At 40.6% G+C, this 21597-nt stretch overlaps 3 protein-coding genes across 10 annotated transcripts in view; all 3 read right to left on the reverse strand.

Annotated features, from left to right (window-relative positions):
• The window catches only part of LOC108881498 (6-phosphofructo-2-kinase/fructose-2,6-bisphosphatase 4), a 60574-nt gene that overhangs the window by 25609 nt on the left and 13368 nt on the right, over nt 1-21597 (reverse strand). For 3 of the 6 annotated variants that reach the window (XM_018673539.2, XM_018673540.2, XM_018673541.2), the window contains exons 1-12: nt 5351-5568; nt 3837-3953; nt 3633-3729; nt 2666-2732; nt 2493-2567; nt 2345-2401; nt 1783-1904; nt 1498-1705; nt 1252-1398; nt 1056-1160; nt 791-920; nt 551-613 (exon numbers count right to left, since the gene is read on the reverse strand). In XM_018673539.2, the coding sequence (XP_018529055.1) occupies nt 551-613; nt 791-920; nt 1056-1160; nt 1252-1398; nt 1498-1705; nt 1783-1904; nt 2345-2401; nt 2493-2567; nt 2666-2732; nt 3633-3729; nt 3837-3953; nt 5351-5462 (1300 nt within the window). In that variant the 5' untranslated portion in view covers nt 5463-5568. Of the gene's footprint in view, nt 1-550; nt 614-790; nt 921-1055; nt 1161-1251; nt 1399-1497; nt 1706-1782; nt 1905-2344; nt 2402-2492; nt 2568-2665; nt 2733-3632; nt 3730-3836; nt 3954-5350; nt 5569-9762; nt 9874-11141; nt 11298-21597 lie in introns of those variants that run through there. The other 3 variants (XM_018673543.2, XM_018673542.2, XM_051074794.1) reach the window with 3 other exon arrangements.
• si:dkey-197j19.6 (actin nucleation-promoting factor WASL) lies at nt 11844-15959 on the reverse strand. 2 transcript variants are annotated; one of them, XM_018673546.2, is made up of 9 exons: nt 15746-15959; nt 13631-13777; nt 13239-13325; nt 13067-13151; nt 12857-12929; nt 12680-12764; nt 12417-12570; nt 12122-12328; nt 11844-12021 (listed from the first exon to the last, which is right to left on the reverse strand). In XM_018673546.2, exons 1-8 carry the CDS (start codon nt 15842-15844, stop codon nt 12159-12161), a joined length of 900 nt encoding a protein of 299 aa, XP_018529062.1. In that variant the 5' UTR covers nt 15845-15959; the 3' UTR covers nt 11844-12021; nt 12122-12158. The 2 variants fall into 2 exon arrangements, with proteins under 2 accessions (XP_018529062.1, XP_018529061.1); XM_018673545.2 differs by having other exon boundaries at nt 12122-12342.
• Nucleotides 16631-21597, reverse strand: part of LOC108881501 (MAP kinase-activated protein kinase 2) — a 28873-nt gene continuing 23906 nt past the window's right edge. The window contains exons 1-10 of one of the 2 annotated variants that reach the window (XM_018673548.2): nt 20932-21437; nt 19574-19713; nt 18492-18556; nt 18323-18402; nt 18087-18213; nt 17803-17878; nt 17549-17673; nt 17309-17394; nt 17138-17218; nt 16631-17035 (exon numbers count right to left, since the gene is read on the reverse strand). In XM_018673548.2, coding sequence (XP_018529064.1) covers nt 16796-17035; nt 17138-17218; nt 17309-17394; nt 17549-17673; nt 17803-17878; nt 18087-18213; nt 18323-18402; nt 18492-18556; nt 19574-19713; nt 20932-21186 — 1275 coding nt within the window. In that variant the 5' untranslated portion in view covers nt 21187-21437 and the 3' untranslated portion in view covers nt 16631-16795. Of the gene's footprint in view, nt 17036-17137; nt 17219-17308; nt 17395-17548; nt 17674-17802; nt 17879-18086; nt 18214-18322; nt 18403-18491; nt 18557-19573; nt 19714-20931; nt 21438-21597 lie in introns of those variants that run through there. The other variant, XM_051074795.1, reaches the window with a different exon arrangement.

A 21597-nucleotide genomic window follows, 5' to 3' on the forward strand; every position in this document is an offset into this window, starting at 1 on the left:
ATTTTTGACGCCATACTATACTATGACATTTTTTGGTGATTTTTGACGCCATACTATACTATGACATTTTTGACCATATATAATATGTATTTTTGGACTGCATTTTGACGCCATACTATACTATTGACCTATTTTTTGACCATTTTTGGTGATTTTTGACGCCATACTATACTATGACATTTTTTGGTGATTTTTGACGCCATATATACTATGACATTTTTTGGTGTTTTTGAGGCCATATATACTATGAATTTTTGACCATTTTTGACGCATACTATACTATGACATTTTTGGTGATTTTTGACGCATACTATACTATGAATTTTTTGACATTTTGACGCCATACTATACTATGACATTTTTGGTGATTTTTGACGCTTTCTTGTTATAGGCGTGTTGTCAGAACTTTCTGATCGCACCTCATAAAAACAAAACACAAATGAATTATCTTTTTTGTTTCATGCCAGCATCAATACTACAAGAAAGCATGGCCACATTTCTGGGTGTGACAGAATATATGTTATAAGCTTAGAAAAATGACCTAACTTACCATATGCCATGGGGGTCAACTTCAACACCGTGTGCAAAGGGCACTTAAGATAAGGCAATTCATCTGTGGAGACAGAGGGTGAAAGTTAAGACACATCTTCATGTTTCAAGGTGAGGGTGTACAACATATTCCCATTTTAATATATTATGATTAAAAGCCAAAGAAAGAGCCAAACTTTTAAAAAATTTGCTTGATGTTTACTTTCTGTTGTCCACATTAACCACCCTACGTCCTTCATACCTGCAGTCTTGTCCAGGAAATATGCAAGAAGACAGCGCATCACAGCTTGGTGACAAACTACCAAAATGTTCTCCTGTCTCTCCAGCTCCATGATCACAGGTTCCAGCCGCTGCACCAGGTCTTCATATGACTGAGGATCACAAACACAGACCCGACAAACATACACACACACACACACACACACACACACACACACACACACAGTCGTAAGAACAGAAACACCTTTAAAAAATAAGAATGAGACGTGGAATAATCACATTCTCACCTCTCCTTTAGGGTAGCGATAGCGGTACTTGTCTTGGTCTCTCAGTGCAAACTCCAGAGGGTAATGCTCTTGAATCTCCTCGTACATCATTTCCTCGCACACACCCTTTGTAAAGATGGGAGATGTGTTTAGCTGGAGTACACAAATGCTCAAAAGAAGCTGCTGCATTCACTTCTCACAACAGAAATCACCATACAGCGTCTATTTCGTTGAGAGACTTCCACTGTTCATACGGCACTCCCAGGCACTCTGCTGTCTGGATTGTTCTCTTCATCTGGCTCGTCCACACCTTCAGGTCTTTGATGTTCTGATCCTGGATGAATTTCCTCAGACTTTTTGCAAACTAAAAGGCAAGAAAAAACAGATTAAATCCACAGATTAAATCCACCTATTGTGTCATGCTCTTGTTATGTAGACACATCACACACACAAATACACACACCTCTGTTCCTCTGGCAGACAAACCAGAGTCCCCTCCAATGCGTCCCTTGATGTTGAGGTCGCTCTCGCCGTGGCGACACAGGTAGATAGAGCGTGGTGTGATATGGATGTTCATCAGGTAGTAGACAATTCGGCTTTGGATGTGGTCGAGGACGCGGTTCACCAGGTAACGACGACCCACGTCCATGATCTTTATGTAAGATAGGTCCCTGAAGCAAGGAGGTCAGTTAACTATCTACGATGTTGAGGAAGTGATGTATTACACTACATTTTTGTGTCTCCTCACCTGTCCAGAACCTCATCCAGAGGCTGGTAGGAGGACTCATAGCACTTGATTCTCTTCATGAAGTCCTCAATGGCTTCCTCTGTGTTGCAGTGAATGTAGTCTGGGCTGCCCAACTTCACTTGCTACAAAGAGAGGAAACGCAGGGAGAGGATATGAGCAGAGAGAAGAGGAAACTGGCCGTCTCACATTGCTTTAGCCCTTTGTCATGCTGAGTTTGTTTGATTCTGAAGCAGACCGTCCTCCCCTCCCTCTGACTCTGCTGGTCAGCCGTCAGGCTCCATTGCTGTCAAAGTTCAGGAATTTACTGCTGTTACCTTGGAATTTATTGAAACTATCATGGTTCTGGCCAAAGTTAAATCATCTTAAACCAAACAATAATTGCTGCTGGTATTCATTTTTACAAAACTTTTGACAAAAAAGTGAAGCATAGTTTCCAAATTGGGTGAAATATACCTTTTTACATGCCCAAGGATGAATGGATTTACTTGTTTTAAATGTATCACAGACAGTATGCAAACTATTTTTAATGATTTATACTGGATTGAAATGAGACAATTCTTACCACTATATTTTGTGCAATGACATCTGGGTCCTCACACACGGACTCCACAAAAAACACCTGCGTTGACAAGACAATATAATGAACTGAGAGGTCATAAAGTCAGGAAGACTGACTGAATTCAATAAAAACCCTAACTTGCTTATCATACCTTGAAACCATTCTGCTCAGCGAACTTGATGATGGTTCCTCTTCTTTCTCTTGTTGTATTTGTGGCATCAAAGACCTGAAACAGCAGGAGAAGACACTTCTTATGCAGCCCTGACACATATTTGTTTGTTGTGTTTTGTCATATAAGCCTCAGGGACAATGTCAGGAACTCACCGCCACCTGTCCTCCTTCAACACTCAGGTACTGCCGAACATCATTAAGTGCTGCCATCGCACACTGACTGTAAAAAGACAACAGCCGAGACAAAGATTTCCAACACACTTTGTTTACCAAGTAGCTACACTTACTGTTAATTTTCATTTTGTCAGACAAGCTGTAATAATCTTAAACATTTCATGTGTTAAAAACAATAAGAGAAAGGCTTGAATTGACAAGAGTTTACAAACATTATGAGCACTCAGAACAAATAGAAGCTCTTCAAAGATATAGACATAGACATTAGAGCCAACAAGCTTGTGGCAAAAAGAAGATTAACAGGCTCTCCCTGATGACAGGAAATTAATCATCCAATTAAAAACTAGAATGGTGCTCAGTGGAGCACTTACCTCCACCCAGGCAAAACAATTTTCATGTGTTTATTATTTTCTTCAACCAGATCTGGAATATTACCTGAATGTGCACCAAATTCTACAAAGTCATGGATCTCAAAACCATAAATGTCAGATTTTTCACATCAAGACTCAAACATTACTTCCTGAAAAGATGACAAAAATACCCTGACTTGCAATGTTAAGGTAAGTGATAAAAATATTCCTAGAGCCACACCAGAATTGAATGGTTTCCTCCCTGGGCCGTGCCACATCGCTCCACCAAGTTTGGTGCAAATCGGATTAGTACTTTTTGCAATACTGCTTACAAACAAATAGGCATGTGTTAAAACATAACATCCTTGGTGCAGGTAATAATATTTGAGAATTAATCATTTTTAGGCCAAATGAGCTTCAAAAAAACCTTTAGTATAAATTATGCTGCTCCCAATTTTGAAGCACCTATTCAGGCAACTTTGCAAAGTTATACTGGGAAATTTGTTGGTTGTCAAGATTTTTGGCTCATCGTTGTTCATGGTTGGCCTCCCCTGCGTGTCACAGGTCAAGCACAAGAGAAATCAATGTAGACTCACCGTCTGATTTTTAAGCCCTCTTCATTATCTGGACGGAAAAACTCAAAGGACTTGTAGATCTTCAGACACTCCCTCCGGTACTGGCCAACGTTGAACTCTGTTAAGACGAATATATTGTATGTTTAACACTGGAGCATAGCTAGTTTCTACTGTAAAGTAGTAGGTAAATATCTGTGTGTATGTGCTGGGGATTGCAGCTTCTACCTTTGGTCGGCACACCTATCCAGTTTAAGTAGCGAGTGAGTTTCTTCGAAATGTAAGTCTTCCCTCGGGCTGGAAGTCCTACAGTCACAATGAGTGTTGGGCAGTTTGTCATACAAACTGAAAGAAAAGGCGAAACAGAGAAAGACCAACTTTTAATAGATTTAACTCACTTCACACGTATTTAATTTACTGAGCATGACTTGTCAACATTGTTCCATTCAGCAAGAATTTAATTAGTCTTGAAAGCTACTCATAACATGGTATAAACGCTTGTTGAAAAGACTGAGCTTGCTCTGTGTGACAGTGACACACATTAATACAGGAAATCCCTGCCAGGGAAGAGGAGATATCACTGCTACAACAAGTGAATCAAACCCTAAAACATACTCAAGATCAGCCCTTAAAGAGTATGATAAAAGATGAAGAAATGTCAAATCGTCGAACTGAAAAACTGGAAATAAGTTTGTAAATGAGCAAGTAAACAACAGAAGAGGTGGGGTCTTCATTTTGTTAACTCTGACCTACTAATGAAAAAGCTGCCTAAAGGCACACACTGGTTAATTAAGGACAGTACAGTGCTGTGAAACACCTTCATCAACTGACTATTAAGTCATGAAAAAAGTGAACAAAAATTAAAAAATAACATTGAATTTTCAAATCTTGTAAAGTAACTTGGATTTAATCATCTACATTATATTTTTCCTTATTTTTACTAAAACAACAATGCTCTTTCTGAGTTTACAGTTATTCAGGAATGCCACAAACAGCTATCCAAAGCATTTTAGATTCTGCAGTTTCCTTGTTATTGTCAGTTACCTTCAAATACAGAAGGTAATATTTTTAAAACTGTCATTTCTGATCCATTAGTTGATGATTACTGGCCCAAAGTGTAAAATTCCTGCCTATGCAAAAAGAAAGCCATTAATAGCACTTCTTCAGAAATCACACTTGGCACAAAATGATTAGAGATCAAGTTAGACGATTAAGTGTTTAGTGCCAGGTACAGGGCTGGACTAGCTGCAGCTTGTTTTATAGGGAAAATAGCTTGAAACAGCCAGAGCTTGACTCAGCAAAAACGAGGCGACCTGCAGAGAGAGCAAACCAGACTGAGCAACTGGCAAAAACGAAAAAAGCAGCTGCTCACTCTGCTGGTAAACTGATGCATACGGATCATGTGTGTGTCATTTGGTCAAATTCAATTCAGCAGTGAGGTTGCAATTATTCAGATGTACGTCCGTGCATGTGATGTTAGGGTAAAAAAAAAAATGAATGAACCAGACAAGGTGAGCATGATGCAACATTGCCAGACGCAAAAAGACAATCATGTTCGGCACTTGATTCATGCGCAACACCTCAAACAGCCCTGCGTAGATGTCATAAAACGAAATGTCTTCACAGACAGAAAACGTGCATCCAATAAAACAGGAGAAAAAAACAGAGAGATTATTAGCAGAACCCCCACATCACCTCCCAGTCACATCCTTTGCGGCACTTGCCGGCCAGCTGCATCTTACCCCGTCTCTGAGCTATGTGGCCGTTTTTGCACGGCATCCAGATCTTCCGGAGCGGGTTCTGGGTGAGCTCCCGCGGGGAAGACTCCAACATAAAGTCTTCGTTGTCTAACATCCTGGATATTCCTGGATCATTGGTGTTACCCTCCTAACAACAAACTGAGGCGGTGGGCTGAAGCCCTGACAGACTGATTCAGCAGGCTGCGGGGTGGAGGGGTGGTGGATGTTAGATATCAGCTGAGAAACACCAGCCTCCCATTACCGTAACGACTGGAGACCGTGCGCACCACAAAGAGACCAAAACAAAGGGGAGCAGGATGTACTGTAACTACTCGGACAGCTTTTCAAACGTGTTGTTTCACCTCAGCTCATTCAACAAATAAATATTTTTAGTAACTTGTTATTTTTCATGTTACACTGTTTTCCTAGGCATTTGTCAAATACTACAGCATTTCAGTCTCTTTTTACAGTGAAATAACCATAAACGAACAAATAAAGTATGTCACCCAACAGTAACAGATTTACTCAACTGGTATATACAAATCTGTTCTACCAAGTAATCCTAAAATCAAGGTCTACTTACTGGCTTTCTCAGTGCTTGAAAAATATAGGAAATTGTTTGACTTGTTACAATAACGATACGGTTGGACCATACCATTGAAGCTGTTTTGGGGGCTTAAGGTGGAACAACACCTACCTTACTAAGACACTTTATATTGATTTTCTCATTAACTTGCAACCCATCTGTTGGTTATAATAGTAGGTTTTGTTTTTGTTATCTTTATACTGCATATTTGTTGCATTTGTTGTCTGTAAGTCATTCTTGTTATGCTTTACATTTTACAGAACATCCTGTGCCTGGATATGGGGAGTAAAATTCCTTGAATCCTTTTCACAAATGTTTTCACATCATTTCCAGAACATGTGCAGACGTCCAAACCCTCCTTTCTAAGAATGAAATGCTACCGTAATGACTCGTGGAGTGCGCGAGTGAAAGGGGGGGGGGGGCGGGAGCAGACGTTAGAGGAAAAACAAGTGTTCGGCTGTCCACGCGCAGCACACATGGGCAGTGAATGCAGCTGACAACTCCACCAATCAGAGAAGATAAGACAGCCCCAGCAGCCAATGGGAGAGGAGATCAGGAGTAAGGCGGCCGTGCTGACTGCTGAGACCTCAGATAAACATAATCACGAAAACTAGCGGAGCCTCAAGTTTTACACGACTCAGTCACGGGCCTCAGAGTCACGGCCACGCATCCTTCGTGTGGCAAAAGTCAACAACAACTCCAACATCAGCTACACACACATATGCGGAGCACATCCTGTCTATATTAATGAAATACTACAGTCAGTGCCAGCAAGAGAGCAACATGATAACAGTCATATCTATTGTTTTGGCTTAAAGTAAGATCTATTTAGAGCTGCAGCTGACGATTACTGTTATTAATCCTATCATTATTTTACTGACTATACCTTATGGTTTTTATGTTTAATGTCTATAATGAGTAAGATGACTTGAGCTGAGAGGATAGGTTGGCAAAACAACTAGCCAACTGACTGTATTTTCATAATTGATCAACTGATTCAGTAATTTTTCAAGCTAAAACACTGGTTTCAGTTTCTCACTTGTAAAGATTTGCGGCTTTTCTCTGTTTAATATCACTGTAAAGTTAATATCTTTGTGTTTTGGATTGACAGAGAACACTAGTAAGACATCTGAAGCTGTCACATTGGTCTCTGAAAAATCACTATGGGCATATTTCACTACCTTTTGATGTTACGTAACAATATCATTTGCAGATTCAGTGGTAATAAAAAATAATTGTGAGTTGCAGCCTTAAAATCAGAAAATAGTGGGAAATACCCAGCACTGCCCAACACGATTTTCTTTTTTCTGTACCAAAAATGGTTCAGTAACCAAAGACACTCAGGGAAAACACAGGGAAAACAAATCCTCACATTTAAAAATGCATGAACCAGCAAATGTTTGGAATTTTTGTTTGACTGATTACTTTATCAAAGCTGTTGCCGATTCATTTTCTGCTGACTGACTTGGTTTAGCAGCAGAGCAATCATTCTTCCATGAGTTCTCATGTTCATTTAAAACATAATTTCATTTGAATTAGTTTTTTCTCCCTACAATGCAACCATAATAACAGATGAAAACTATGCAGCACAGGTGTGTTAAGAGACGAGGACGGCTGCAGTACAGCAGCACTCATCAGCAACTACCTATATACAACTGGTTCAAATTTCACTTTCAAACAAGGATTGAAATGTGCCAAATTTACAACGTCCTCCAGCACTGTCTTCGGCTTTGACAAGACTTAATGTAGTATCAAAGATGTGACACCAGGTGGCGACATGTACAAGCTTCTGCAGGCCACAAGTATGGGATTAGGAAATTGAGGCAAACAATGCAATTATGACAAAGATGCATCTTAGTGAGGAGGAATTACTCTAATAACAGCTCTGTTATCAACTCAGGATAACTGTGATAGTAAACACAGCCAGAGGTCAAAGGTCAATCAGCATGTCAGCAGTACTAATCCCATCAGCAAGACACTACACCTCACATCTTCTAGCAGTAATCCCACAAACACACTCCTTAACTGTCAACACATACAAAAGCACACTTGAGTACTCAATGTGTACTCAAGCTGGTAAAAGTTATTCTTGAAACACTGAGTGAACAGCTGATTGGCAGACAGCTAAAGCTGGTGAATGTCACAGCCAATCTGCTGTGGAAGAACACATGAAAAATAAAAATGGAATAACTATAAATAATGGAGTAATGTCTCAAAGCTTAACCTACTTCCATATAGTATCAAACATAAAATTATTAAGATGTTAGTGAGAAAATAAAGAATAAATAATTGAATGAACAACCATCAATGAATTAACAACAATACATTTCATGTCTGACTGAAATTGTAGCATCTGGATTTATGGTCTCCATATTTCTCACATCTCAATTGTTCCCATTTAATATCATATTAATTAATTAAGTAATGTACTAGTCTGTATCTGTGCTGCTAGTGTATTTCTCTGGATCAGTCCATCATAATACTCAAACCATCCTTCTGAGGTTAACTGCTCCTCAGACACTGGCTGTCTGTTTATAAACAAAAAAATATGATGTTTATCACATGGTCACATACAAGTTGGATTTAGCGCTGATTTAGACTACTTTTTAATTTGCCAGAACCTGTCAAATTGACAAATGTTAGTTCACATGAAATCGGTTTAAACTCTTATACCGGACTGGTCTTGCAAAACCAGAAATCAACCTAACTCTGTCAGCAGCCCAAGGTGATGCCTTAAAATTGTTAGTTGCATACAGAGATCAATCACAAAAAGCCAAGGAAAATCAGCACATCCTAACATTGGAGAAGCTGCAAACAGAGCATTTTAGCAGGTTTGGCTGGTTTGTCTTTTCAGTACTAATTTGTATATAGTCTAATCCAGAATCAGTCTATGGGTTCCTATTGTGTTACATGCAACAGAAGTGGTTTTGTCTGAGTCTGAGCAAGCAAAATTCATGTCTCCTCCGCACAAAAATGTAGCTGCATTTGCAAGAATAAACATTCAAAGATAACACTAACATCCCCACGCTCAAATGTTCCCAGATGCAAAACAGGAGCTAGATCAGTGCACTGACCAGGCGTTCAGTTACTGCACAGGCATTAGGCATACACATCTAGGCTACAGCTCTGCCTGAAGCCTATAATGAGATTCTGAGAAGCGGGTGAACTTTCCCCCAGATAGAGAGCAGACACAGGGAGGGAGGGAGGTGCAGCCAGAGAGCGTGCGAGCGAGCAGGAGAGAGAGGTGGAGCCAGTTGGTGGATAAGGATGAGAAAGACTGATTTCTTGTGATAATTCAGAGCAGGGATATGACAGGGATAGAAACGCTAAAAGTAAATATCATTGACAATAATAAAGAGATTGAAAGGAGGAAAGAGAAAAGGCTGATTTGCTGCAGCTGGCAGCGTCTGCGGGAGCCTCTTAAGCATGGAGTGCCTGCCACTGTGAAGTGCACACAGATCTAATCTGTGTTGGATCTGCTGCACCTGCTGAAGCATATTTCTCTCCCTCTGCAGTTATAAACATGTACGGACTATTCTGGCACTCTCAAAACTTAGCTACCTTGATGCTTTTACAGCCAATCTATTTGTAGCATCACATTTTCATTAACAATGGGAGTGGCTTATTATGCATATAAACAGAGAACATCAAACAGACTAAGTAAAACACAAAGCTGTTTATTTGTTTGTTTATTATATCCCTCTTACAAAAAATAGATCAGCCCCCACAAACAGGCAAGTATTTCTAGTGTTTTTCCTGTCTTTCTGCTCAGCTCCACCTCTCTGTGTGTAGGCAGACAGACAGCGAGCAGAGCACATCTCCTACTCACCGACACAGCCTGAGCTCTGTTCATCCCTCATACATCTGCCACAACAGCTCGGCTGCAGACATTTAAATCACTGTGACCATATTCATACAAGGAACAGCAGCGAGTCCCTCCCTGAGGTTACAAGACAGACACAGTTTGTCCTCTCAGCATGGCATTCATCAACAAGACAGCACAGTAACATAATGTTGCCCTCTGAGCTACATGACTAATAGAATTACATAATAGACTATTCTTATAATAACTGAGTCTTTGGATTATATAGGCCATAGTATTAGCAGTGGTCCAGATATGATTTGTGTGCACACAATGCTTGTTTTAGTATGTAATCGAAGAACCTTAACAATAAGAAAGATGTAGCTGGTTGCATGTTAACAGCATAAAAAACATAAGAGAGACCAGGATTTTGGACCCACATCAACGGTAAAATCTCTCCTCCATCTGTCCCATCCACTGCTACACATGTGTAAAAAATGAAGCAGACTTTACAGCAAGTGTTTACCGGAAACATGTCATTGACAATTGGTTGCAGCTAATCTTAGAGACACACACATTGTGTTTCCTACAAAAACCACTATGACAACCAGATTAAAGACCAAGATGACAAAAAAGACAAGGCATTAAAAAGCAAGTCTGTCTGTGGTTGTATTTAATTTAGAACCACTGTGTGAGCCACATGGGGGGCTCCTAAATTACTGATGCCTAAAATTCATGTTGGAAGAGCTGCAGGGAGAAACAGGGTTTCAGTGGCGGGAAACAGTAAAGTAAAATGGGCCTGGAGGTCAGAGTATGCAAAGATGACCATCTGACATTACTTTGTGTACTATGAGCAGTCCCACATCAACAACAACTCTAGAAATTTCTCAAACATTCAACAACTTAATCCAATGGGATCTATGATCAAATGCAGATCTTTTTAGGGGTCTATGACACTGACATTGTGATAAGTGACATTTTATTTGGAAGTATTTTGGAAACAGAAAGTCATGTTTACATCCTCTCAAGTGTCAGCCCACCAGCTAGCTTACTGGCTACAGCTAACCACCCGCTGCAGCCAGGCTTGGCAGCAGATAGTAAGATACTAGGTATCAACGCATCTCTGCTGTCTACAAAGTAACAAACTATTTCTTCACGACACCGAAACGTGAAATAGTTAGTTTTGCCCTAATTTCTGTGTGTCGCAGTGTGTCCCGCCTCCTCCACGGTGGAAAGCCCTGACAGCTCTGAAGCCTCTGGTGCCTACGTGACACAGACTTGTTTACTTCATCCGCCTGCTAGCCCAGCTGCTCCGTAGCACGCACCGCACACAATGTCGACTGACAAGAGTGTCACAAAATATAAGAAAAACAAAAGTGAAGACTCAGTCGGAGCTTGCGCCCTACCTGCCCTGTCCCGCGTGTTTCTCGGGCAGCAGGAGCCCCTCATGGTCCCGGTTTAAAACCTCTTCTTCCCAGCGTGATATGAAAGTGAGTCTCCACAGCAGCTCAGGGTGAAGCAATGAATGAACTGAGGAAGGGAGAGGCGCGCGCATTGTCGCGTCCATACGCCCGCGCGTGCGCACGTGCACGCCCACTATTGTCTAGCTGTACTCATGTCTCACTGTCTAAAGGTGTTTTAACTTTTTTGAATGTGAGCCCCATCGGTCACACATGCACCAGGCAGAGCAGCACCTGCTCCTGGACACCAGACCCCGAGAGACCCCATTTAAACCTACAACAGCTGATTTTTAGGCCACGTGGAAGCAGAAACAAGTCGTGAACACAACATTGACTTAAAGTCTTTTAAGTTGATATGTCAATTGCTTATTTGCTCAGCCAGCAGTTCCAGAGCAACATTATAATTAATCTGAGGTCAGGGTTCAGGCCATCTAACATCTTTTTGTATATCTGGGCAAAAAATAAAGCTTCCATTTACAGTCTGCTGTTTGGACTGCAATTAATGGGAACTTGGGAGTCATGAAGTACAAACACAATGCACCGAGACATGGGGGTTAATAAGGGCCCAGTAACAGTAAACTTTTGCCCCAGGGGGCTTCATAACAGACTATGGCCTTGTGTGAGAATCAGAGACAAAAAGAAGCACTGTACAGTATCACGAATCTTTAATGTATCAGAGTGAAAGATGTTTGTCAGCAGCTCAAGGCCTTTTAAAGGTGCATGTCCATCTCGCTCCTGTGCATCACTGGAGCTGCTTTTGTAAGAACGCTTCTCTCAGTGCATTTAGGATGAGGTCACCTCTTTCTGGATCTGCTGAGAAGCCCACCTAATACCACAAAGAAAAGTTAAAATCAATCCGTCCACACATTTTACATCTTCAAATGGATGTTACAGAACTGAAATAAGATGTATCCGACTCCTCTTACATGTTTGAAACTTGCACTCTTTCTGATTCTCTCTGGATCAGCTGGAGCTAGTGTAGGCGGAGGAGGAGGAATCAGACACAGGTTTACTCCATCTGAGTGCTGTGGTGTCTGTCGGGAGGTGGTGTTGCCTTTGATAGGAGGGACCGGTGGCAAAGGCCTTTTCTTTAGAGCTATGGAGATGGATGCCCCTGCAGCTCTTGGCAATGTCTGGGAGACTGGGCCTGTCAAACATGTCAAAATGCAACAAAAAAACAACATAGAAGAAGCATACACTGCACACATTTTTTAAAAGTACCTTTGTTCCTCAACTCTCTCTGCACAGCCTTTATTCCTCCAAATTTGTTGATGATGCAGTCAACAGCTTCAGCAATGTCCTTGTCTTTCAGGTCTTCCACAGGGAGTTTTGCCTGCATCAAGAGTCTTCTCATAGCGGGATCCAGATCCTGAAACTTCATCAAGCACAGAATGAGACAGATAACAGACTAATTGTTGTATGTCTGTATTGTGATATGAATTTTTATTTGCCCTTTTTGGCTTCATGTGCATGTTTTGACTCACTGAACTGGTGGCTGGTGTAACAGTAGAGGATGGTGCATCCAAAGGGAACTGCTCGTCCATGTCCAAATGTTCCACTGGTTTCATTCTTCAGAGAACAGAAATAATCAATAAACTGTTCCTTTGATCCTCTGCATTATCCTCCACTTTACATCTCTAAGGTGGTGATATTGTTCTTACCCTGAGTCAGGTGGGTCACTTGTTGAGGTGTCTGCTGCAGTGTCTGTCATCTTAATCATGTCAGTCATGTTTTCTGCAAATGGGAGGAATAAATAGGAGCCAATGAGAGAGGTGGAACGGAGGTGGGACAGTAGTAATAGGTGTGGAGAGAGTAAACATATTTTTATATGTGTTAAAACACATGAGTCATCTATTTGCTGTTATTCTAACCTTGCTTTCGTTGGACAGCCTTCACTGTAAGATAGAATTCCTCTGCCTCTGTCTGATTTGCAAAGTTGAAACCTATCTGGTGGCTCTGTAAATCAGAAAATCCATTGAAAATCAGCAAAAAACTCTAATAAACATGACACAGGCACTGGTGCTTTAAAACAGGGTCACTTACATCTGCAGGAAAGGTATGGAAGAACATGCGAGTTGCAGTGTATTTGAATGGGATGTACACCTCCTGCTCCCACAGTAACTTGGCACGCTGTGTTTAGGGAAGGATAAAAGAAGAGGAAGAAAGACAAGGGCAAAAACTGTTACTGTGATTACATGAGGAAAAGTAAAGGCACACCCATCATGATAAGACTGCCTATTGTTACTAAGGGAAATAGCAAATTAAAGGAAACACTACATGCTGTCCTGGTGCGTGCAGCTGAGCTCATACCTACAAAATGAAGGACAAAATGAACTCTCGCTTCACTGAGGCAAATGGTATACTGTACATGTGTCAGTGCACGTGCTGATGTGAATGGGTGGCGTATCTCTAACCACTTTTGCAGTTCCTCTTACCTTGACACAGTAGAGACGCAGGAAGTAAGAGTGAACAGACTCATCCTCAATGAGACACACCACGCCACAGCCTAAATAACCCCAGCCTGGACTCTCACCCTGGGTGTCTTTGGCCTCTAGTACCTGTGCTACTGTAGTTTTGAGCAGCTGAAACACACCAGGAGTCATACAGATCACAACAACAGAATCTACATTCTCTGTAATTTAAATAGAATAATACATTACTTATATGCATATGTATCACAAAGTAGAGCCTCTGTATGCTTTCTCCCTCCAGTATAAATAAAGCATAAAAATGCAAAGGTGCAGTCCACATCAAGATTGACTGGATTATCATTGATTCAAGTGAATTTTTGTCTTATTAACAAAGCTTGATGAAACAGTAATTCTACTGTGTTGAGCTGTTTAGGAATGTTTTTGAGGACTTTAAAGTTCATGCACAAACAAAGGAGAGGCTTCAAAACAGCAACAACAACAAGAAGAGTCTAGTAGTTCAGTCAGTGTTAGTGCATTTGATCTACAATCAGTTATTTTCTGGCCTCTGGTATTTTATCTTCTAGGCTCAACTTATTCCTTAAAAAAGTTTGGACCATTCCAAATTGCTTTTTAAAGGGATGAGATTGAGGTCTTTTAAATAGTTCCTCTCAAATCCAGCTCATATTTTTCATGACTCTCAGACACTCTGGTTTCATTTCAAAGCACCATATATGAATCAGAGAGGCTGCTCCTCAGAGAGACCAGTGACCTCTTTTCAGTGGCACTGATGATGCTCTGGAATGATCCACTTAAACTCTCTTCAGGAGATCAAACCATTTAAAAACATAATTTGAGAAACTAGGTTGGTGTCAGGGCCCTTCACTGGCTGAGGTCCTATCTCTCCACTCACCAGGTGCAAAATCATCCTCACTCACAGTACACAAAACATATGGGGCTGCAGGATTCAGGTGTCATGCTTTGTCTATTAATAATTCACTTGGACATCTACTGTTCATTGTTATGTTGTTGACATACAATTATGCCCGTCTTTGAAGCCAACTACATTGTCTTAACTTACAAGTAATACTGCTGAGTGTAGTAGAATATTCTTCTCCCTAAAGAACCAGATTAAAGTATTCATTTTTTTAGTTTGGCCTACATTAAATGTAACATGAAGACATTAGGAGACATGAGACAGAAGTCAAGAGACATCTGATGCAAGTATAGAAACTAACACATGTGAAACCCCCTCTTTCCTGTAGAGGTATTTTCAAAATTACTCAGTTTTGATTTTAAATGATAATGTCTGTTTTTTTTAAATCACTAATGAATGCAACTCTCTGTAGTCTACGTGTCTTATGATGTTTTCTCTAATCTATACCCAAGACAACATCAACATTTTAGTTCCTTAACAAAACAAGAAACCTTATTGATCATTTTGACTGTGAATTGATCACAGGTCTTAAATGCTAGAAAAAAAAAATCACAGGGCTGAATCATGCTGCCCTTATGGTATAGACGTGACATTTTGCAGTTAATTTTTATGGCCTGGCTGTTATTGTGATTGACCTCTCTACTTTGTTTCTACCTTTCCTGGCTACCTTGTTTCCTTTCATTGCTTTTATATCTTTGCTCTTTTTAGGTGCTTTAAAAAGTCTCACACATAATTCTTCCATCACTGCCTCAATCATACTGTACTTTTTTTTTTACATTTTGCCATGTAGTAGTGCCAGGAAAAAACAAACATCAGATACTGACTAAACAAACAACCTGCACAGAAATCCCATTCATCCCATGCACATCATCTGAGAGCAGCTACTGATAATATGAAAACAACCTCAAGAGCAAAAATGAATGGATGTCAGTGGATTGTAGACTAAAATAAAAATACATTAATATAATCCACATGTTAAACTTAACAGATTGGAGTATTCTTTTAAAATATTTTGCCTCAAATAACACTGATATACACTTTCATTTTTGTTAACACTACTACTTATTCAAGTTCTATAAAGTCTTTAAATGTTAATTTATGGCAAGATTGAGTATATATCAGTCTCAGATGCCTGTTTAATTAGGCTGAAAAACCTGAGGTAAGTAATAAGTAATTTGAAGTTAGTAGTAGTGAACTGAACTGACCTTACACTGAGGTTCGAGCAGAGTGAAGAGGATGCCTCTCTCACGGATCGTCAGGAGATCACTCATTACATGACATCCAGGAACCAGACTGGACGCCATCACAAGACCCTTGTTTTCAGTCTTTACTCTTTCTAGAACCACCAAATCATCTATTCATCCTTTCTAAATGTATCCACTGAACATAGCCTAAACACACCCAGTCCTGACTGAGCTGTAACTGGTGTGAATGCCAGTGTTTCCAGTGCAGCAGGTAGTTATGCAAATTTATTTGACTTGTTGTACACTATGTGTGCACTGTGGCTCTCAGTAACCAAATGAAGAGCTGTGTGTAGTGTTCAGTCAATGGAACAAGCATCAGGATAGCAAGATGACATTTGTTTATCATATGTATTCAAAATCTTGCATGAAGCTCCTATTAAACATATATTCTACAACCAATTATATCTACTTTGCTACATTTTGTAGAGAAATATTGACTCTTTAAGTCACAATTGAGATCTATGTTTGACATATTCTATAAAGCATTAATGGTTTAACAGAGCCTCTCAGAGGAAGAAATTTAAAAAGTGAGTGGAAATGTCTGGTATGGTTGATAAATCACATTGTACAAGGGACATATTAACACCTTGACCTCTCATGATCTTAATGTCCTTTGATTGTGCATGTCGCAATACCCACATAATTAACCGTCACCAAAGTCCCCTACAGGATGTATTAGTTGGATGTAATTTTGCCTAATGTTATTTTATGACTTCCACATACAGTCTTTCTTTGTTCATAGCAAGAGGAACCCATTTCTCACACTGCCACAAAATATCATGGTTCTCTTACAGTGACACAAACAGCTTAAAATGTATCTTTGTGTACAAAAGTACAACGCAGCTGTAAAACATAAAAAACACAGTTTTATTTAAAATGTTAGACTGGTGGTGGATCAAAATAAATGACATCCATTAAAATATTGAGTGCAGTGATATGAAGGAGAAAAAGTAAGTAAAATACACTAAGGGGTATGTTGATGGGAAAGTATTGCTCACTCTGACGTTTATGCTACTTTTGCCCAATAATCATTTTCCCATGTTCTTCAGAAAATGTCACTTCTCTGTGACTATTACACACCACTCCCTCATCTCCGTCTCCTCCATCAGCTTGTCCTCCTCTATCAGCTCCTGCAGGCATCGGCCTCTTGCGTCTCTTATTGAGCAGAGGGTTGTTGGATGTGTCCAGGTCTTTGATCTTCACCTGGTCGTAGTCCACTCGCATGGTGGCCAGGGCACTGGTCATTTCCTCCTGTTGGAAGATGGAGACGTTTTGTGCTGTAAAGCTGATACTTTACTGCCACCTTGTGGTCACATTCTGAAAATAAACTGATTTAAATGGCTCAGGTCTCACCTTCACATCGTCCCACAGTTCCTTGTCCTCTGTCAAAACACGGGAAGTGTGGAGGGGTGTTGGAGGGACCACCATTGACTGCTGCAGTATAAAGACAACATCAGCATCCATGAATACACAGTTTAAAACAACCAGGCCAATAGTCACAGGACTTATAAAGTGTTAACTTACACTAATCCAGGGATGGTTCATGAACTGTCCAATGGTCATCCTTTCATTAGGGTCTGTCTTCAGTAACTGAATGATGAGCTGTTTGGCTGCAAAGGAGATGAAACAAAATAACAATTACTTAACCCATGAGGTCTTCAGAGTAATGGGCATTTGAAATAATACAGTTTATGTTACAATGTCTCTCTAGCTTCACATGACTTTTTAACAGTTGTTACATCCTTTTTACATCCAAAGTCTGACCTTCCTCAGAGACATCAGCCCACTCAGGGTTGGGGAACTCATATTGGCCCAACCTGATCCTCTGCTTCATGCCTGGAGAGATGGCCTGACCTGTGTTTGAGTAGAATGGAGGAAACCCACACAGACTAGAAAACAGAGGAGAGGACTATGTTAGTTTGATGTGAGCAAAGTTGAACTTAAATAAACAGAATACCAGAGCAGCTATAAAACATTTCATTAGGTTGAAACAGTTAATAGACAGACATGATACTCACAGAATGTACATGATTACGCCCAAAGACCACATGTCACATGATTTGTCATATTTCTCTGGCCCAAGCACTTCTGGGGCTGAATGCACAAACAGATACAGAAAAAAAACAACACAACAAAGTGGAGAATGAAGGACGTACAAAAGTAGTACATGCACACACACAGACAACATGAAAGTGAATGACAATAACCATATCCAAAAACTATGTCTGTATTTATACATTTATTCTACTGACACAAATGCAATCACTAAAATTCCTACTACCATATGACAGCAAACACTCACCGACATAATATGGAGTGTAACAGGGAGTTTGGAGGGAGTTGTGCAGTGTCGTCTCCTTAGCGAAGCCAAAGTCTGTCAGTTTCAATGTGGCGTTACTCTCCTTGGTGGTGTAGAGCAGGTTTTCGGGCTGTTGTGTGAGTGAGAATGAGAGGAAAGAAATCAATTTAGAGATTCAAAACAATATAATTAGAAAGAAATTCATCGTCTCTAAAGGATTATTTTGACAGCAGCAGTACCTTCACATCTCTGTGAGCGATGTCCATGTGGTGGAGGTATTCGATGGCCGTGCCGATGTCATGCATGATCTCTGATGCCTCTGATGGACAGAGACAGCACAGATGCACCAGTACAGGATACAACATGGAGACTCAGATAATAAACAGCAAAATATGAACTCCAGCTCACCTCTCTCCGTGAAGGCCTGGTCCCCTCTGGCTTGAATGCGACTGAACAGCTCTCCTCCCTCCATACTGAGACAAGATTAACAAAGAGATCAGAACTGGGGCAATGAGGGGAACTCATGGCAAATGACCACAGTTCTCCGCTGCAATCAGATGAGTCCAGTCTTCTGAGCCACAGCAGACTCAGATGACTCCAGCAGTAAGAACACACTAAAGGAAAACTGCACGCGAAAACAGGATTTACATCATGCTGCTATGTTAAGTTTACACTGTAAAGTTAAGACAAAATACAGATGAAATGCAAATGAAATGATGGTGTTATCAGGTGACACTTGATTCAGCGAGCGCAGAGTTTGTTTTTGTTCAAGACACATGACAAATTAGCTTTATTTCAAAGTGCAGCATAGCTGTGAATCAGAAAATGTTCCATATTCAAAATAAAAGTGGCTTCTTTTGAAGGCTGTCTGAACTCCTAGCATTAAAAAATAATCTGTGCTTTCCAGTCACAAGAGCACACTGCTAAAATAATATTTCTGACCAATTTAGAATCAGAGTTTCCTTCTTTAAGAGTCCAAAATCTTATTTAAAAGCAAAGGCTGCCATTTGGAAGAGGAAGAAGATCAGCTCATTTTGAATTTATATTCACCGAAGGAGCATGCAAGTATGAATATACTTGGATGAAACTGGTATTGTGTCTATTTTTCTTGTGTTCCCAAAGTCCACCTTCAAATGCAAGCACAAAACTAAATTCCAATCCTCAGTGGTCATTCAAAAGCTATTTGAGATGCATTCCATGCCAGCTGTGAGTTTAAATTAATCTCAGCAGGACATAGATATGATCAAGATATTATATTGCTAAATACAAGACACAAGTTCTGAACAGGGTTATGGCATCATAATAGTTGTTCCATTGTCCACAAAGGAAGCATCCTTGGGATGTGACCTCTATCTTTCTGCTGTTCAGCTTAACAGGATACTTTTTCAGATATACAAATTAACACAAAGCTGTTTAACATTATAGAAAAAAACATGTGCAATCTCTGATAGTGCAGGGTTTTTCTTACAGGCTTAGAATGTAATGCTCACCACTCCATTATAATGAGGAGGCACTTCTTCCCATGGTGCATGTTCTCGTACAGGCTGAGTATCGGGACGATGTGGGGACCTCCGGACACTCGCCAGTGCAGCTCAACCTCGCGTCTGGCTTTAGGAGTATCATACAGAATCTGCTCCAAAACAGTCAGAGTAAAGAAACAGAAACATGTTATGTCTAAATGAATGGGTTTCCCACCTGCATCTGTATTGTTAATCATAATGTCCATGGTAGACAGGCTTCATCAATTTTGTTTTTAAATCGATAAACACACACAGACACACATACGTTTCCCCAGTGTGTACAGCACTGTTTGTGGCAACTCTTAAAGCCATTAATCTACAGCTGTTTGCTGGGCAGTAATTTCCTCTGAGAACATTAAGAGTGAATACTTTAAGAGTGCATTCAGCAACTTGTTCTATCGTTACAGACACAGTGCTGCAGCAGCAGCAGCAGTGGCACAGACATGCAGACCCCAGCCCAAACCCTCGTGGATGTCAAAATGCATTTTGAGCACTTATGGTGGAGGAAGGCTCAGACATGAATGTTTATATGGGTGTGACTTTCCTCCAAAGCCTTTATGCACCAATCACAGCATTACCACTCACAGAGCTCACTTACACAGAGAGCTAGCACTTTGCATTTCATCATACCTTTACGGTTGCGGCTCACCACCAAAGATATTCCAAAGAGAATGTGTAGAGGCACTGGTGGGGCTGCTCTTCCTGTTTGTGTTTTCATAAGGCTTTGCTGCAACCCTACAGCCAGCTGTTTATTGACTTACCAGCCCTGAATTTCCCAAGATGCATATTTCCCATGTTGCCTTTCAAAATCACTGTGAAAATGTATTGAGCTGAATATTTAATGTTGAGTAGATGAATGAAAATGCAGACTTTCACTTTTGTTTTAAGTCAGAGGCACAGATGCTCACAGATATGTAAAACATTTACAGAGCAGATCATTGTCCACACAACCATCATCACACTAGAGTGGAAACTGTGTCAAAACATCCCAGACAGCACATCACTGTCTGTCAGACACATCCCCTGTCTGGGTAACTCAGTGACTGAAACTGCTCCATCAATGGTTCATCTGATATTTCATCTGCGTCATATGATATCATCATTTATAGAAACTGGGAACCATCACTGGACACAAACTTTAAATCAAATCATGTTTCCGCATGGGGAAAATGTAATTTCTGCACAGTAGAGGACACCATTAAACGGAGGGGACCACAAAGACTGAGGAGAAATGAATAATTGATGGCTCTTTTCTTTTCCAGTGAAAGCAACCGTTTATAAGACTGATTAGATCACACAGGATTAAGAAGCAGCAGACAAACACACACCTTCAGGGCACATTTCTCTCCCGTCTTCTTGCAATAACATTCCAGCACTTTGCCATTAATTCCCAGGCCGAGAACCTGAGCTGTGATTTTATAGTCATCTGTCACTGCGTTTCTTCTAAAATCCAGTTTGGAGTAAGCAGGTGGCTGCAGGTCAGCGAGGCCGCTGCTGCTCAGGCTGTTGGAGCCGCTGTGTTGCGCTGTCCCGTGCTGCGCAGTAATTGGATTTCCCGACTGCTCCTCCTGGTTATGATGCATTTTTTTGTTTGTTTGTTTTCTGTTTTTAAAAAAAAGCCGACAGTGGCGCAGAGCAAATGTCACCAGTCTCTACCACAGAAAATATCGAGTGTCATCTTAGTCCATCACCGTATGTCCAGAGGACTTTCGTTCTTCCCCAAAGAACATATCGAACCACTTTGAACACTGTGCAAGAAAAATGGGGAATGCAATCTCTAAAACCTCCTTGGTGTACAGAAAAGGGCGGAGGTCTGAAATCGCACCGTTGTATTGGCGAAAGAGAACTTCAACAGAGTCTAACTAAACACTGCATTTAAGTGCAGGGTGATAGAAGAAACTAAATCAGAAAACAAAAGGCAAAAAAAAATCCGGTACCCCAGCCTGGTCCTCATCACGGTTATCTGCCTCTTCCTGCAGGGTACACCAACCTCT

This window comes from Lates calcarifer, linkage group LG12 (genome assembly GCF_001640805.2).
Source record: "Lates calcarifer isolate ASB-BC8 linkage group LG12, TLL_Latcal_v3, whole genome shotgun sequence".
NCBI lineage: Eukaryota > Metazoa > Chordata > Actinopteri > Centropomidae > Lates > Lates calcarifer.